Consider the following 18,650-nt stretch of genomic DNA (forward strand, 5'->3'; position numbering starts at 1 on the left):
CTGTGCAGCGAGCTCTCACACAACAGCCATCATTTTCATAGGAGTGGACAGATAGTGGCCCTTCCAGTCCAGGATCCACATTACCTGCAGAGGATAGCGTTGTCTCAGATTTGCCTGGTTTGGAAGATGAGGCAAAGGTAGAAGCTAACAGTGCTGGGGAAAGAGATAAGGATGGGCAGAAAAGGACCACCAGTTCACTTTTTAAATCTCAAACTGGTAGCAGTGATAAGACTTGAATGATGAAAGTGAGAGGGACAAAAAAAAAGACTTATTTCCAGATGAGAAAGACCTAAAAGGTACTAAAGTCTTGGTATGGTGCCCTTATAAGAAATTGTAGGGGAAGTCATTTGAACACAGACATATTAAAAGGGAAATGCCACTAACTTCCAGCATTCAAAGTTAATTATTTAAGGACAGTTGTAGAACCTGTCTCTTAACCAAATATGAGTTTGTCCTGTACCTTAACCTGTGATTTTGTACCAGCGTGCAGCTGCATATGAAAATAAAGTATTAACTACCTCTGACAGTACTGTAATACTCTAACTAATAGCACTAGTATATGGACTTTTTGCACTTAAATGCTTCAAGGATTAGGTGATCTAAAATTCTTGCCATCTTTATGAAAAGTTTACAGAACTCAACAATGGCATCCATCCATGTTTTAATATTCATGTCTAACGTTACACTGCCCCCTACAGGCAAACCCACAAAACAGCAGCATTAATTTCCTTCCAGTCAGATTTTATTCATCATCTCAAAAGTTAACAGATTCTGACCAATGACAATTACACCCCACCTCTCTCCCCCCACCCCCCCACCCCCAACCAAACCAATCAACTCCCCCCAACCGTAGACTAATTGGAATATCTTTCAACTCAGTAAATAGGCAGTGGCCTTTTCATCTTTCAATGAAAGTCAGCCACAACTGAACAGATGAGTTAAATGTAGAAAAATAAATGGGGTCCATGGTTTTCACAGTGCATTACACTGCCCAGCGGTAACACAATGAGCTTAAGAAATTACCATTCTGCCTTATCTTTCTAACTTCAACTCAAGGTCATGAGAAACCTTTATAAGATCTTTTCATAGTGTGATAGAGAATTAATCTCTGGATATGAGTCATCTTAAATTAAATGTTGCCCCGTAAGATAGCTTGTCAGACACTTAAATCTGTCTAAATATCATTCAAAAACAACCACGCTTGTAAAAGAAATTTGCTAGCATACAAACTCAGTTTTCATTCACATCAGATTGGACAAATGTTAATAAATTAATCAACTATCAAAGTTATCCCCTATAGCTTCCTACCAAAAATCTGTACTTCTCCTAACACAGTATTCAAACCCAAATTTCCATGATCCGATCCACCCCCCCCCCCCCCCCACACTACCTTCCTGAGCAAATAGACAAAATGACATGAAGCCAATCTTGCATCACGCTAAACAGCCTGTAAAATACCATCAGAAATGGACTGTATTGTAGTAAGTCAGGAGTGTTTTACATTTAACCGATATAACATGACTGACAGCAATATGAAGAAGTTATTGGCTTGTCAATCTCTTTGGCTGTCCGAAATAGCGGTTACAGTGTGTCCTGTTTCTGATGGCACTATAGGGGTCAATTCAGTTTGGGGTGGATTCATTTCATTATTCAATCAATTCAAAATATAAATTGAAACTACAATTCACATACTACTGGAAGAACAGTCCTTATCAATCATTTTAATAACAAAAATCTGTTATTTGCAAAAGCCGAAGAAAATCCCCTTCCTGCATTGATTGAACTGACAGTGAACTGGCCCTGAGGCTGTTAGGCGAGATGCATGTTTATCCATGGTGCACAATGGTCCTAAAAAGTTTAGACAGATATCAAAGCATTTAAGTGCTTTCAAAACCCAAGCAAAAGTTTTCAATTGACCTAGATAAATTACAAATGTATAAAAAATGGCTCATATTCTATGATGACAAATATTGACAATTCTGTTAGACAATGAGTGTTTTAGAAACCAAAAAAAAGTAGTTCTACAAAACAGAAGAAACAACTTGTTTTGTAAAATATCGGCGGTCAGTCCACTGAATCCGATTGGCTGATGTGGTGGTAGTAGTGCACGTTGAGTGGTTCATGTTCACTTGGGCCCCAGTTTCAAATCACACCTTAGCAAGCTTTATAGTTCACTAGCACCAACCGTAACCCACAGCCATAGACACAAACGATAAGAGGTTTACCAAGTGAACCAACATCTATGACCTCAGCGGACCCACAGTGCTCGCTGAGGCTGTGATCAGGTGTGGCGGTGCACTATCTAGTGTGCTAGGGCGTGGTTTGACCTGTGGCTGTGTTCTCATGTACGCCTGGCCTTCTGTCTCTTGGCCTGGCGTTTGGCTTCGTCCAGAGCAGCACTGTCCCCGCTGGCCTGAGCCATGCTCCTCACACCCTGGATACGGTTCACCAACTGCAGCAGCAGGGGGATCACCTGGAGGCCAGAGGAGACGGGTCAAATCTCAGTCTCATTTTACACTTGAAATTGAGATGGGCTGAATGAAATTTTGGTTTGTGAGGTATCAGACAAATGCTTTTTTGGACTAACATAATCTTTGACTTGAAACATTTGAACTGGCCATGGTAAAACTGCTGTGATTAAGAAGTATGAATATTTAAGCAGTGATTATCAACACAAGAAAAGTGCAAGAAGTGGAACTTGCTTCAGCCCGAACTTTATAGAAATGTAATCCTACATTTCAGGCTTGGCAATGACGAGCAAATTTTCTAGGGGGGTGGATACCTAACTAACAAGATTTGTAAATGGAAAAGTTTAGCAAGAAAACCTATTTGATCAGGATGGCATGTCTGTGGGAGGTGGCGCAGGTACATACCTTCTCATGGTTGTATGCTGCTAAGAGGAGTAGCAGTGTGAGGGGCAGGGCAATGTAGGAGCCTTGGGCAACATCCTGGTCAGGCACTTTACGCTGAGGGAAGCAAAAAACACACATGCATAAGTTCAAGATTCAGGAATCTCCTAGTTGATCCTAGGCTGTGATAACTCAAAGAAACAAACAGTGGATATGGAAATATTCTACAGCTTCGAGCTTGGTATAAAAGCATCTGTGTCTTACGTTGGGGTTGAAGGTGAGTGTGACGTGCTTGTGGTAGCCGGTGGAGGTAAAGGAGACCTGAGGCAGAGTGAAGTCATACTGGGAACGGGACAGCGTGGAGTACAGCATCAGCACATAGCTCTGGAGAAGGAAGAGAAGAGCGAGGGAGAGAGAGGAGACAGACAGGTGGCTTTAGATTTGACTATAGTTGGGTTGAGTCCTAGGCCCTGGGTCAGGGTTAACCCCAACCATGAATTTAGAGCAAACTACATGAGCAGGAGACTTATATCATACAACTAAAATAGACTATAAAATTTGTCCTGCCGTTTAACTACAGCTTCTTTGGGAAACAAAGGAATTGTCTGAGGATGACTGGAAAAATGACTACAAGATCATTGTTTTAATATTTCAGGCTTCATTATATTCATTTTGCCTGAGGGGCAGTTCAGTTACAGGGTGATACCTCTCCATCTCTGTCCAGAGGGGGGAAGTGGAAGAAGAGAGACTGTCCCAGAGAGACACTGTTGATGGGGTTGTCCAGATTGTCACTCTTGTACAGCTTCACCTGGACAGAGAAGGAAAGTAGTAAAACATCGACAACAATCACACTGCATAGTTGTAGTTTTTGCATGTCAACAATACAGGGGAGGTGCAGAAATTCATTTAAGTTCAATAAAACAGGATGAGCAGGTTTAAGTGAAAGATACAAAGAGAGAACCCTCAGAGGCAGGGATGACGGACGAGACAACCGGTCCTACCGATAGTGTTGGCAGGTGTTCAGGTGAGGTGATGACGTTCCCACTCAGGTCAAACTGATTGATCTGCCTGAAGGCGATGATGTTGACCCCCTCAATGTCATTGCTGCCAACCTGAGCACCAGCGTTAAGGTGACAGAGACAGAACACAGAGCTTAGTGTACACATGGACCATTGAATTCCCAAATCAATATCCAATGTGACTCGTGGTTAAAGCTATGTACATGTCACATGGTGTGATGACAGAATTAAGTGGCATTAAGTCACTTTCAGCCTTGTAAGAAAGATTCAATTTTTTCAGACAACAGAAAACTACAAACTCTCAAGGCCAATTCAGAGGTTTAAACTTGTAACTGGATTATCAGTGCTTTTGTTCCACATACAGTAGGGCCCATGTGACAAGGCTAGTGACAAGTCATAACACGTCGTATTTGCTGCTCACCTCTATTGCTCTGTGTTGTGGCAAGGCTCTCTCTATGTGGTCATTGCCTTCAGCTCGCAGCTGGATCTGATACTTGCAGCCCGGCTGTGAGGAAACAGTCAGTAAAGTCATATTAGGTGGGGAAAAAAAAGGCTAGGAAGATGAAAACAGAGCTTTTGAGAGCACATTCCTCTTCCCAGTGATCTATGGTGGGTGGGGTGATCAGACCAGTACAGTACAGTTTAGGGCTGCAACTAACGATTATTTTCATTGTCGATTAATCTGTCAATTATTTTCTCGATTAACTGATTAGTTGTTTGGTCTATAAAATGTCAGAAAATGGTGAAAAATGTCGATCAGTGTTTCCCAAAGCCAAGATGCCGTCCTCAAATGTCTTGTTTTGTCCACAACCCAAAGATATTCAGTTTACTGTCATAGAGGAGTAAAGAAACCAGAAAATATTCACATTTAAGAAGCTGGAATCAGAGAATTTTGACTTATTTTTCTTAAAAAATTACTCAAACCGATTAATCGATTATCAAAAGAGTTTGGTTCAAACACCTGCAATGTGATTGTAACAGCTCATATTGGGCTCACCAGCAGACCCCTGAGTCTGAAGCGGCCCTCCTCATCAGTGACGGTGTCCTCGCTGTAGAGGCTACACTCTCCCTGGCCCACCGCCTCCACTGCCACGTCCCTCTCTGCATCACCGCTCAGCGACTGCACCGCTCCGTAGCAACTGAGGACAAAAACAAAAGACCATAAAACTGGTAAGACATGCTATGAGCCGATCCACTATCAACATGACTATATTAGATGGTACAGAGTTATAATATACTGTAGATGTTGAGAGGGGAATTTCTATGCTTGCAGCCTGGATTGAAAGGGGCTTTACTGTACAGGATACATCGAGTTTGTGGTATTCCCCTTGACATTCCAGTACCTGTATGCAGTCTTAATGCCAGTGATATCGATACTGAGGTTCTGGCCCTCCTCCACTGTGATCATCTGAGACGCCGGCTCAAAGCGGAACTCCTTCATCATGGGCTTGAAGTAGTACTGACCTGGACTCTGAGCAGAGAGAGAGAGAATGAGACAAACAGAGTGATTATCTCAAATGGAATGCAGAAAAAAATAAACACTAACTGGAGCTCAACAGAGATCAAAGCATTCCGACAATAAGCTTGTTTCCACTAGAAGCTTAGAGCTTGGAGGACTGATACTTTACAGAATACAAAACAATCTGATCTGAGGGGATGGAGGCAATGCTGGTTTCTTACCAGGTTATTGAAGGTGAGGAGGCCAGTGTCCTGGGTCAACAGGTTGGAGCGGAACTGGCCTCCACTCAGAGACAGGAGGACGCCTGACAGAGGCTGGCCTTCCTCCGACCTGATCTATAGGACAGAGGGAAAGGAAGGGAGAGGGTGAGAGAAAGATCTCATGATGGCTGAGGACACACGACACAAGTGGACAGACTGAGAAAAGACTGGACATCACATACTCAAGGACTGGCAATTGCATAATTTTCTTGATCTTTTTTTTTTTTTTTTTATCAGTGAGTTGGAGTTGGGGTACACACACGACTTGAGTTGGAACACAATCACCCAAACTCACAAAAACAAGTGTCACCCTACTTCAACTCAGAACCAAAACAAACATGAGGGTGGAGCATTTTTCTTTCCATACTTAACTTCATTTTTTTCTTTCTCTCACAGTCAATTCTTATTTGCTATTACTAGTTTCAGAATTTTGTTGTACTTGTACAATGACAATAAAGTTGAATAGAATTTTGAGTTGTTGACCTTCTCACACTACAGGAGCATGTCAAGACTTGGCCAAATTAGAGTCATCAAAATAAAACATATTTGAAATAACTGTTGTGACTGGATTAAACTCCTTAACCCTCACACAATAAAAGATCATGAGGGCCAACTCTCCATTGTGGCCAAGCCAAACTAGTGCGGACCAATCTTGAAAATCAGTCATGATGGCGAAATTGTGAATCCTTAGTTTACATTATTTAAGCAAAGCTATAGAAAAGATAGTTAACATTTTACTTCAGTTAGTAACTGTATAGAGTAAAAAAAACAAAGGGGCTTGCAGTGTGCAAACTGCCTTGTACTGTTCACTGACAGAGCTTTCAGAGTACAACAAATTACTATTACACATTACTATCTCAAATTATTACACATACTAGGATTAACAAGACAAGAATGCAACATTCATGATGTACAGAAGACACTTTCAAAGCAATTCATCTGACCGTCTGAGAGGGAGATTAACACTGATAATTTGTGCCAGGGTGTCATGGTGATGTAGATAATTGTAGACCTTTTTGATAAAAGGCAGCACAAAGACGACACACTGACAGCACACAGTAAAGTGTCTGTCAGTGTGCTTTCTTTTTAATGACAATATTTTGCCATTTCATATTCACTTTCAACCAAGCAATTAGTGTTTGCAATAAGTGTGAGAAAATAACTATCATTGTAAGATGCTCTGGATAAGAGCACCAGCTAAATGACTAAAGTGGATATAGTAAAATAGTGAAAGTGGCTGGTGAATTTTGGGATGTGCCAACTACTGTGTCTGGTTTCCTGCCTTGATATGTATGTGTACGAGTGTGGATGGGTCATTTGTGTGATCTACCTTGAAGGTGACACCAGCCAGGGCAAAAGCCTTGAAGTCTCCCTGGCTTCCCTCCACTGGGCTCAGGACAAAGCCCTCCTTGCTCGCACTGATGTCATACTGCCGGTCACTGTGGAGTGGACCCACACTGGATGGAAGAGAGGCAATCAGGTGTTTACTACAGCACACATCTTTAGTATATCCATATTTCATACTGTGTGTCATGTACAGACAAGGCATTACGACACCAGCCCCTGCACAAAACAGAAGAATACTAAAGTTACTTCTAAAGAGGCTATCTATATCAAATATAACTATTTCAAATTCAAAGAAATTCATATATTGAAATTGAAAGAGAATGGATGGGGAATACTGTGTATACAGGGAATAGATAGTATGTTTTACAACAACCATCAGTGTACATCAAGTGAATAATGTAAAAAAAAAATGTTATCTAGTCTCTGAAGTGGCAAAAAAAAATTTATTTCACTTTTTAAAGACAGTCCAACGGCCTTTCTTCCCTCTTCCTGTGAAAAACTAACAACTTTTTGATCAAGGCTAATGTCATAAATAAACCATGAGCCCCCTGGAAGAATAAGAAGGCAGCACAACTTAAGAGGATCTGCCACAGGACAGAGAGCAAGTGGAAGAAAACTAAACAGCAGATCCATTTTAATATCTGAAAAGATACGCAACCATGCAAACTACAACATGAGTTTTAGTGCTGCCAGGCAAGCTTACTTCGCCAAACTGACTGCCAACAACAAAGGCAACCCTGGATTTTTATTCTCAAGCACTGAGCAGCTGATTAATAATTGATAGTGAGATAATATCCTCATCAAAATGTAATGAATTGGTCATGTTCTTCAGAGATAAACACAGGATTGACATATCTTCTAAAATGAACAATGAATTGCATCAACCACCAGGACACTCTAGAATGTTTTGTGAAGACTGAGGAAGATGTTCTATGCAAAATTGTTTGTTTGATCTTGATCCTATCCCTACCTAAGTTGTTAACTGTGCTATTCCTCAACTCTTAGCAATTACAGACCAAACTCCAATTTGATGTTTTTCAACAAAATATTTGTGAAAGTGGTATGCAACTGACTGAGGTTTTAAACACAAACAACATATTTGGCCATAAACTCTTTTTAAACACTGCGTAAATGGGTCTCTCTGGCACAGTTTTAAATTGGTTCAAGTCCTACCTAATGAATCGTCTGTCTGTTTGGGTGACTCCTCACAGAGATTTGGTATCACATGTGGTGCGCCCCAAGGCTCGATTTTAGGTCCAATTCTTTTTAGCCTGTTTATGCTCCCACTAGGGGCCCATCATCTACAACCACGGTATCAGCTTCTGCTATTATGTGGATGATACTCAGCTATATGGTTCAGTCACGCAAGATGACCTCAGTCCTATTGATACCCTTTCTAGCTGTATCACAGATATTATTGTATGTATGGCACATAACTTCCTCCAGTTAAACAAAGATAAAACTGAAATTCTGGTAATTGGATCTAAGGTGCCATGGGAGAACGTGATAACACAACTGAAGTCACTGTCACAGAACATTCAATCTTAGGCTAGGAACTTGGGTGTTACAGTAATTTGTGTTTTGAAGCTCATATCAGACTGTCTCACCCATGACACAGAAGCTAATGCACAATTTTATCGCCCCGCAGGCTTGGCTATTGTGATGAAGTTCTCTCTGTGTTTCCCAAATAGACAATTGGACAGCTACAAATTACCCAGAATGCTGCTGCCACAACAGAGACTAGAACCAGTACGAGAACACATATCACTCCTGTTTTAAAGTCTCTACACTTGTTGCAGGTCAATTTTAAAATATATTTTTTACGATTCTCCTATTGGTTTTTAAATCTATTCATGGACTTGCCCCCAAGTATATTAACAGTCTGCTACACTACACATGTTTCTGGCAGAGCCCTGAACTCCTCGCACTCTTTTACTTTTAGTTGTATGTAAATCCAGGACAAAGACTTATGGGGAGGCTGATTTCAGTTCCTGTAGCCCCAGGCTCTAGAACAGCCTCCCTGTAGATCTAAGTGCAACTGAAACCATAGAGATCCTTAAACACAAGCTCAAGATCTAACTTTTTATTACTTTTCTGTTTTTATATTGCCTTTGCAGTTTTATTCTTCTTCTTTTTATTACATTTTTGTCTTTACATGCATTTAATTGTTTTTCATGCACTTTATTTTTATCTCTAATGTGAAGCGCATTGCACTGCATTTGATTGAACAAAACGTGCTATATAAATAAAGACTGATTGTACCACCAACATCTCCCATATGATATAGCTATGTTGGCCAAGAGTATTCCATTTGTGAAGAGGCTGTATTAAACTGTCATACAAAAAGAAGAAAAAGAAAATAATCTGTGTATAGGGAATAGAAGGAGTAGGTTTTGTGACAAGCATCAATGGGGCAAGTGCAGACATGCAGCAACACTTCTGTGTCTAGAGAGATTATTTAGTTGTAGGCTGAATTATCTCTCTGGACAATTGCACAATTATTCAACATTTTTTTCTCTGGTCCAAAGAGTAGAGTGCTCTGATACCTGTATGCTCCCATCTCATTGGTGGCCACAGTTATGAGTGGTGCAGCAGTTCCTCTTTCAGTGATGGAGATCTCCACACCTTGGAGCTCCGGTGACACCTTGCCCTCCAGGAAGAGACCTGCCCGCCCAGTGATGTCCACCAGCCGGCCTGGGCAGGACTCTGACAAGGGAGGGAGGGTTGTTACATATACAGCAATAAACACTCGTTGTACACACACACACACTCAAAGTAAGTGCCCTATAAATCGATATGATGATTAGGCTACACTAGTGTCCCATGGAGTACCGGTGACATACTGCAGTATCTGATTTGAAAAACGGCACAACAGTAGAGTAGAGCTTTTCCTTACTCTCTATTTGCTGTTATGGGTTTACTTCTTTTATTATTTCATGTTATTTAGCTGATTTTATCTTTTCAGCTATTCTTTTTTTCCCCTGCACAATTGTCTTAGAATGGAAACCACGATACCTGAGCTTGTATTGCCAGTCAAGTCAAAAGTTTGAGATAAAATATTGGAACAACACTAGTTTACACTTTTGTGCCGAGTAAAAAAAAAAATTAAGAAGGTGCTATAACAAAAACAAAGACACATACACACCAAGATTGTAAGATTACACAATGTGTGAGAGAACTTGCCTCCAGTGATGGTGGCCTCGACTTCAGGAGGGTAGAACAGCAGCTCCTTGGAGGAGGGAGTCACAGTGATCTTCTCTCCAGCCCTATATAGTGATAAATATTGACTCATTACTGGGCTCACAGTCAACAAGCCTCTCAGACTCTGTGTGTTATCATTTGTGGCTGTGACATAAAAAAACAGCTACGTTGATTATTGAGAATCAGAACCAGTAGACAACAGTATGTACAGGACCTGCCCCCAAAGACAAAGTTTTCACAATGTCATGATCCTTACTTTGATATTTTATGTGGCACAGAACAAAAAAGTGAGTGCAAATGTTTCAGCACACTATCAGGCTTTCAACACTGTATACCTTTTTCCCCACAAACAAAGGAACTCTGGCTGTACAGGCGAGTTGGTCACCAGAATGATCAAAACCACAATAAAAGCGAATACTGTAGAGTTAATATTTCACAACATAAAAGATATCACAACAGTGGTAGTTCAGTTTTTGTAAGGGTGTGTCATCGTAACAGAAGATATATCAACAAACTGAGAAAGCTGACGTGCGTGCCATGTGCCAACCGACCTGGCCCAGTAGGAGAACTCGTAGTGGAAGGGGCCCGTCAGTTCATCAGCCTTCTCTTGGACAGGGGGGCTGTCGTCCCTGGTGCCTCCATCCTCCTCGGCGGCACGGCGCTCCCTTTCCTGCCGCCGCAGCTGAATCTCCTGCAGCTGCTGCTCCTGCCTCTGCTCCTCCTGGCTGCGTAGGGGGCCCAGCACCAGTGCCGGCTCGCTCTCGATGGACGATCTGGCAGAAAAACAGAGAGTTGGACATTAGCAGACTGACACACAGCCACTAATAGCAGCCCACCGAGTCTTAAAAGCTTGTTGAATGTGAGCCTAGTCATGATGAGTCCCCATTACTTGATGGTGACTGTGACATCTAGGATCTTGTCTGTGGTGATGAGTCCGGTCATGTGATGTCGGACTGCAGTCAGGGTCAGGATGCTGGGGGCCGACCTGATGGACACAGGTTAACACCCATCACTTTGTTGAATGCGTATAGAGGGGACATTTTTTAACACAGATAGATTAATGGGTACAGAATGTAATTAGTGTATACTTACGTATCATAGGTGTAGAAGTCCTGCTCAAACTGGTGGCAGGAGCGAGGGGTGACTTTGTAAACACCTGGACAAGCCATTTTTAGTTGATTAATTACTTTGCTCCAGTTTTATATTTAGGTAAGTCTGACACAGACCTTTTGGCTCAAAACATTGTACTCTAACTATGCACAAGGGGACAGTTTGTTACATGGGTATATTTCTTTTCCTGATGAGGCTAATTCATACTATGTTTAGCTAATGAGAGGTCAGGAGACTGGACCTCACCAGGCTTGGAGAGGCAGAAGCGGTTGACTCCCTTAGAGAGGTTGTACACGCCGACGTTCTCAGGTTTGCTGCCATCTTGGAAGAACTCCTGTGCAGAAACACACATTCAGTCAGAAATCCGCTGTAATATGCACTTAATTGTGGACAGATCACCACCATCTGCCACAATACACACCCAGGCACAAAACTGTTATGAGTTACTGACCAGTGTGATGGCATGGGAGAGGGAGCAGCGCAGGATGTAGCCGATCTGCCTGAACTCCACCCCCAAGACGTCAGAGTCCAGAACCTCCACCTCCACGGACTTATGCTTCCAGCACCACTCTTCATGAGAAATGCTCGCTGATCAGAGGAAAGGATTTTAGAGAGAGGACTTCATCATTAAGTCATGATAACACAGACGGGGGAACTTCAGAGCACAGCAACACTGTCTTCCCTTTTCTTATAGCTGAATTTTGTTACAATGCCGATTTTTTTTTTTAGGAAAGAGGAAAACATCTTTTTTAATACAATCACTGATTTAAATGCAAAATATATTCACCTGGAACTTATTGCAGTAAGATTTAACTGTTTTCAAAATAATGACGTGATGTGAATGTTTGATAAATTTGGTGACAAGAGACAGAACTATCAGGTCAGCCTTGTATTTCCATCCTCGAGAACAGGCATACCAATAGCATAACTGTGTCATCCCAGAGACCTTGGCTGTCATGACGGTAAAGAGAGCTTTAAGGTCAAGGACGACAAGAAGAAGGAAAAGCCTCTGAAATCAGAGTAGATCAGTAAGGCCGAGGCTTTCACACAGAGGATCCAGGCATCTTGTAATTATCTGACCTTTTGATTGTGTGTGTATTGAACATTGAGTGAGATCGGCGCAACACCAGAAGGCACAGGCACCATAGCTGAATCATGTGTGCTTCCCAAAGGCAGACATATGTCCAAGATAATATCAATTATGATTGAAAGGCTATAATTACCAATAGATTTCCCCACAATCGTTACAGAATAATTACAATTTTGTGTGATTTCTTAATGGCTTGTGGAAATGTACACATAGAATGAAGGACTCAATTAGTGCTTGTATGATGGCTGCTGTGACTTCTCCCAGTCAAAACATCTATGCTCATTCTACATGCTCCACACAAATGCCTAAACAGTTCCTGCAAGCGTAATCTGCAAAAATTGGTGCTCACATCCAGCAATTACTGTATTATAATAGCTCTAGTCAATCCTAGTTGACCGCAAATTATTACAACAACGAGAACAGAGAAGTGGTGATGACAGTCTTTACTAACCTTTGTATTTCCCAGGCAGAACGTTGTCGAAGGAGAAGCTGAGGATGTCGCTGCTGCCAGACAGAGCCACGGTCCTCCTCTCTCCCTGCCGACTCACTGGCTGCAGGGTGACTGACAGGTCATCACAGGACGCTGGATGTCAGCCACAGGCCACGAGGTCAGGTTATAGAAAGGAGGAATAAAAAGATGTATAAAGATGCATGGTTTATTCTTCTCATGGGCTGAAGTTATCTCGTTCCCTTACTAATCCTGTATCTTCTTTTCTGGTGATTTATTGACCAACTTTGCTATGACTTGGTTTTTAAACCTAAATTGAATCTAAAAGACAATCTGTGCTCTAAAAAAAGTCCAAGCTGTCGAGGGATAGCCCTTACCAAGGCAGTAGACTTTCCCAGAGACAGAGGCCATGAACTGGGTGAAAAGCAGGTCAGAGAGCGGTCTGTCCACCAGGGAAACCTCCAGGGCCTGAGGCTGCAGGGCCAGGCCCGCTTTCACCTCCGCCTCAGGGAGAGACACCTGCACACATGCAAGTAAAACCAAAGTTATCTTAGGAAGTAGAGAAAAACGTATGGCAGTTGTGCCTCTTTGCATAAACTTCTGGTTGGATGCCAAAACTACAAACCGGCTTCTTACATATCAATAAAGAATATAGGAGTGGCGGCACTCAAAAAATCCTATTAAGAAATAAGGCCAGATTTTATCTCAATTCTACCACATTTTTATTAATGGTCATATCGGCTGACCACATTTTAGCATACGCCTTCATCAGAGCATCATACACATGATACCTAGCCACGTTTTTAATCATGCTACACATGAGCATGGGCGGTGCTGTGCAATTAAAAGCAATTACATCTTAGCCAATACACATGAAAACTTATGTTAAAGACCTCATTAAGCAACATCTTTACTTTGTGATTTGATATATTTCCTTTGGGGTGTTTGGGGTGGGACATAACGCAGGGAGGGATCATTAAAGAGTAAACCAATGGAACATCAGTCAGGGAGAGAAAGGCAGCTCTATTTGATAGGAGGGGCGGAAGGGCCGGATTGTTCAAAAATCTGTGATGATTTTATTGGCTGAAATTTTTATTGAAGCCTATTAGTGCAGCATGAGGTCACCATTAAAGATACTCTATTTTCCAGGGAGTAACGGTAATAGGAGTTCATTTCATGGGGACTTCAGCAACTACTAACTCTGTAATAGCACAATGATTCTGGACTGTTCCTCTAAAGTGTTTTACCACTTCAACATCAATTCTGGGAAATCCAGCTCTGAAAATCTGAGATGAATAAATTAAATATTAGGGGTTGTTGTGCTCTCCTGAGTCTTTGATAGGACTATTATCTCAGGCTTTACGGTTGAAGAGGAGAGGTAATCTTTTTGGAATTATCAAATTGAAGAGCACATGTAGATAGATACATCATAACTACCACGAAACCTAGATGTTGCTAGAGTCTTACGTGGACGCTGTAGTCTCCAGGCTTGGCCTGAAAGCAGAAGGCCCCCTGGGGGTCGGAGTCGGTGGTTCGACTGGAACTCTTGTCTTGGCCCTGGGGTGTCAGGGTGACCTTGTAGCGGCCCTGCTGCTTCATGCCCTCAGGCAGGTGGCTGATGGAAATCTGGCCACACACACTGAACCTGGTGCGGGACCAACATCAGCAATTCATCATGCTGCTTAGCAACGTGGTAATAAGAAAGTCTGAGGTGAGGGCATTACAGCTAGAGCACAGAAAATCACAATCTAAGAACTTAATACCTTCTTAAGTAAAACAAAAAAAGCAGATGTAAAATGTATGCAACTAAAGCAGCCAATGGGCAGGCCAGACCTACCCTGCTGTGATGATGTCAGGAAGCTGGGGCGTGTTGGGGGCTATCTTCACTGTGATTGGCTCAAAGAACATGAGCTCTTTGTTGGTGCGGATGGTGTAGGTCCCGGCTGTCATGTTCTCCAACCGGAAAGAACCATCCTCCTTGGTGAGGACTGTGAAGAGAGTGGCAAAGCAAGTGAGCGAGCATGTGAAAACATAGATAAGCTAAATCTGAATCACTTCACAAACAATCAAACAAACAATACCTGACATAGTTTGTTTGTGTTTTTTTACATTGCTTGTCAGGATGAAACAACTAAAGCCTCCATTAGAGGATGAGAGGAGGAAGCTTGCTAGTATGGTTACCTTTGATCTGGTTGTTCAGGGACACTGTAGCATCAGGCACCCCCTCCCCCTCCACACTGTTGAGAACTCGCCCTGTCACAGAGAAGCCCATGACACGGAAGATAGGCTAGAGAAGGAGAAACAAAAACAACACCACCACATGTCAAGGTGTGATAGGGTGCATAAAATTTGATTATATTGGTTAAATAACGACATGTGTTATAAATGTAAAAAATACAGCTTTAATTGACCTCTTTACCTCTAGTTTCAAACTGTTATGCTCCACCTTGAAATTCATTCTCGAAGGAGCGACATCAAAAGTTATCCTTTCTCCTCGGTAGAAAGGCACCTGGAGTAGGATGTAACGGAGTAGAATTAGAGAAAAAAAAAGAGTTTTTGTTGTGTGTGAATGTTGTTTGGGGGCCAGGGTGTGTTTTCTTTCTTCAAGCCGTATTATTTAATGTACAGGTTGAGTGAGATTTGAAGTGGGAGTTCCTTCCTTTTGTGCTGACAGATAATTTATACGGAAGCTTACCACAGTGTACTCGCCGCTGGCCAGTGAGGGGAAGGTGAAGGTCCCATCTTCCCTGGACAGGGCGCTGCACAGGTAGACCAGGGAGTCATCCCCAGAATCTGCCCCCTCCACTGGGGATGCGTTACAGCCGCTTACGGCCTGGAGATCACAACACACACACACACACACACACACACACACACTCAGAGCAATATAGCTTGGTTTCTGTGGTTCAATTCCATTGGCCAGGCTACAAATTCCTGGATGCCAAGCCAGGTGGAAATTGTAAATTTTCTTCATTAATCTATGTTTATCTCTGTTTAAAACAAGGTTCCAACCATGGCCCTGATGTAAAATTCCATTACTTTTTCATGACTTGCCATAGCTAAGTCAGAGCACTTCCATAACATACGTATATGAAATTTGATTCCTTCCTGGTTTGTTAAAAGTAATTTTTTCAGCTCAGTAAAGTTCTAAATGGGTAAACAGTCTGGTTTCCACTATAGTTGGGCTTACTGTGGAGAAGTGGACATAGTATGTAGAAAAGCAGCTGAAAACCATCATCCAAATGCAATTGATGCGTAAAACAAGTTGTAAAATACATTCTAAAATATTCCCATAAAATGCCCCCTCTGTAAAATTCAGACATTCCCTGACTTCCAAATCGATATTAATCAAATTCCCTGATTTTTCCTGTCGGGAATACACTTCTCAAAATTCCATGATATTCGAGAAATCCCATGAGCAGTAGGAACTCTGTTAAAATCACAACTAAGCCATACTATAATGAATTTTATCAAAGTGATGTTGGATAGATTGGTCAAGCCGAATCTAATCATGATCTAGTGCAACTACCATCTACAACTTGAAGATGTAAAACAATGTGTGTTTACCTCTTTCTTGACTGTGGCAGAATACAGTAGGAAGGTGACCTCTTTCATGGGCTCCCCATCGCTGCGGACTTCCCCGGAGACATCGTAGCCTCCCACTACCAGATGGTCGGTGGCCGGGGCATTGGCATTGGAAACATGCACCGATGTAGCGCTCTGTGGACAGACGGCAGAGGAGGACCGATGACTTACAACCAGGGATGGACCGATGGCCTCGTCACGCCCGGTCTGAATGCTGCTGGAGATCATTAGCTACAGACCTGCTAATCTGAAAGGGAAAATGGACCCTATCTTTTTGTCTATTGTGACAGAACGGAGAATAAAAGATTAGCATTAGGGGAGGCACAGAGGAGAAGGAAGGATTTGAACACGGCATCAATATCTGGCAAAGTGTCTCTCCCTGAAAGCTGCACAGCCCATTAAAACATGAAGTAAAGACACCAACCTGCTCCAGTGTCCAGGAGGGATGGGCGGCTGTGATGTCGTAATTTCCAGGGAGTACTTTGAAGAAGGTATACCTGCGTTATGAAAACCAAAACGAGACAAGGCCTTGAAATTGCAGCCAAACAATCTTAAGAAACATGTTTACTACTGCGGGAACACCTCTATATCAGTCTACTAAAAAGGAAGTTATGAGCCACTCACTTTCCTCCAGGCTGAGTGAGAACAGTCTGGAGTCTCTCCTCTGTTCCCGCTCGGCTGAGTTTGACCTCTACTCCTGCTGGGCCCAGGAGATGGCCCTTACTCAGAACCTGAGCAATGCATTAGAAAAGCACAACATAACACAGAGATATTTAATGACTTCAATTATTTGCTTGTGTGACACCTTTCCCAAGATAATCTCCAAGAGGAGGTTGTTATTACTGAAGGGGGCACAACAAAATGTTTCACACACACACAAAAAAAACAAAAACAGTTCTCACCGTTCCCGAGACAGAAAAGCCAGTGAAGACAAAGTTGATGTCTTCTTCCTTTGTACAGATGTCATTGACCCCATCCACATGGAGGTCAACACTGGTAGGCTCTGGTGAGAGAAACCAGTAAAAGGACAAACACAGAATTCAGACAGGAATAGACAAACAAGCAAATACGTAGCTAATACAATTTGCTATACTCAAGTACCAGATTGGCTCTCAATAACTTCTCAGACTGCCACACTACAGATAATGTCACTAGTTATATGGAAATTGTGAGAGCAGTTAAGATAGATACTCTTACCAAAACTCCACCCAAGTGGAGGCTCAATCTTCAAGACAAAGTCTCCCTGTGTTAAAGAGACAAGTCTGTAGATTACCATCAGTGTCAATGAATAATGAATAATGAATAATAACAAATTAGTGATTCACATACCTTGTCATATAGAGGGATCATGAAATAGCCATTGATTGGAGCGCAATCTGTCTGATATTTCAAGGAACCTTGCTTGGTGTACAATTTAATCTGTGCATAAAAGAGTTAACAACATTAGCATATTAGTAGTTCATAAATGACAGGTAAGCCATCATTTATGTGTGATCAGGTCCTTAGATTAACGAGTTAAATTAAGTGCCGAATGTGTTGAGTAACCTTAACACTTCCATCAAGAAACAAAGCAGTCTCGCTGAGTTTTAAATTCGGCTAATTGACCAAACGCCTAATCCCATTAGGTGTGTGAATTAATGAAGATTAGGACTAGTGGCTAGCAGTTAACATTTTCCTCGTCAGCATTGACGGGTTTAGGGATTGAAGAGCCCCCTACTATACACGGTCTTAAATTACTAACTGCACACAGAGAACATTCAAATTAGCCAACTGACAGATAGCTAAGGCAAACGTCAGACTAATGTAACTGGCAGAAACAGAGCCAACTGCCATGTCATGTAATATTTGTTAGCTCAAACAGCATCCTAATTGATCAGATTAGCCAGCAGCAGAAAGCTAACGTTAGCTTCGGCTAGCTTGCTAGCTACTGTGGTCATTTAATTCAAACTGTCATTCAGCCAGACCACCAATCTCCGCCTACCACGGTAAAGTAGCTAGTTAGCGGTTAGCTAGCTAGCTGGGACGTTTGCACTCTCACCTCGATCAGGGAGTAATTGATTTCAACATCGGATTTCACAAATCCTCCGCATGCCACCACTATGTCATCCGAAGACACGACCATGAACTGGCAGCAGATGACACCGAACAAGAACCAGATCACTCCCATGTCTGCCCGGACCGTAACTCCAAGCATTTTGGCTGCCGATTTCTTGATTAACCGAGCAAGTGCACGCTGCCTCCGGTTCCGTACCAGCTGAGCCGCTGCCCGGCCTCACCGGTCT

General features: G+C 42.3%; 1 protein-coding gene across 1 annotated transcript; it reads right to left on the reverse strand.

Moving 5' to 3' along the window:
• Window positions 1-834: 834 nt before the first annotated feature.
• Window positions 835-18,576, reverse strand: nomo (nodal modulator). Its single transcript, XM_071517585.1, has 31 exons — window positions 18,407-18,576; window positions 17,698-17,787; window positions 17,566-17,611; window positions 17,271-17,371; window positions 16,993-17,099; window positions 16,793-16,865; window positions 16,351-16,503; window positions 15,479-15,616; window positions 15,203-15,292; window positions 14,965-15,070; window positions 14,621-14,771; window positions 14,251-14,428; window positions 13,161-13,302; window positions 12,787-12,918; window positions 11,697-11,833; window positions 11,492-11,579; window positions 11,228-11,291; window positions 11,025-11,120; window positions 10,687-10,908; window positions 10,118-10,200; window positions 9,481-9,640; window positions 6,918-7,044; window positions 5,549-5,662; window positions 5,212-5,339; window positions 4,866-5,007; window positions 4,290-4,373; window positions 3,851-3,961; window positions 3,556-3,657; window positions 3,114-3,233; window positions 2,874-2,966; window positions 835-2,473 (listed from the first exon to the last, which is right to left on the reverse strand). Exons 1-31 carry the CDS (start codon window positions 18,560-18,562, stop codon window positions 2,342-2,344), a joined length of 3,666 nt encoding a protein of 1,221 aa, XP_071373686.1. The 5' UTR covers window positions 18,563-18,576; the 3' UTR covers window positions 835-2,341.
• Window positions 18,577-18,650: the final 74 nt, after the last annotated feature.

The sequence above is a fragment of the Centroberyx affinis genome, unplaced genomic scaffold (genome assembly GCF_046629955.1).
Source record: "Centroberyx affinis isolate AG114_WGS23_722 - 3 ecotype Tasmania unplaced genomic scaffold, CSIRO-AGI_Caff_v1 ptg000006l_1, whole genome shotgun sequence".
Classification (NCBI taxonomy): domain Eukaryota; kingdom Metazoa; phylum Chordata; class Actinopteri; order Beryciformes; family Berycidae; genus Centroberyx; species Centroberyx affinis.

Excerpts from the sequence above, each read along its gene's own strand:
- nomo (XM_071517585.1), bottom strand. The coding sequence starts at position 18,562 with ATGCTTGGAGTTACGGTCCGGGCAGACATGGGAGTGATCTGGTTCTTG. Across the intron at positions 11,292-11,491 it reads CTTCTGCCTCTCCAAGCCTG|GTGTTTACAAAGTCACCCCT; the intron begins GTGAGGTCCAGT and ends TGGCTTGTCCAG. Across the intron at positions 2,967-3,113 it reads CACTCACCTTCAACCCCAAC|CGTAAAGTGCCTGACCAGGA; the intron begins GTAAGACACAGA and ends TGCTTCCCTCAG.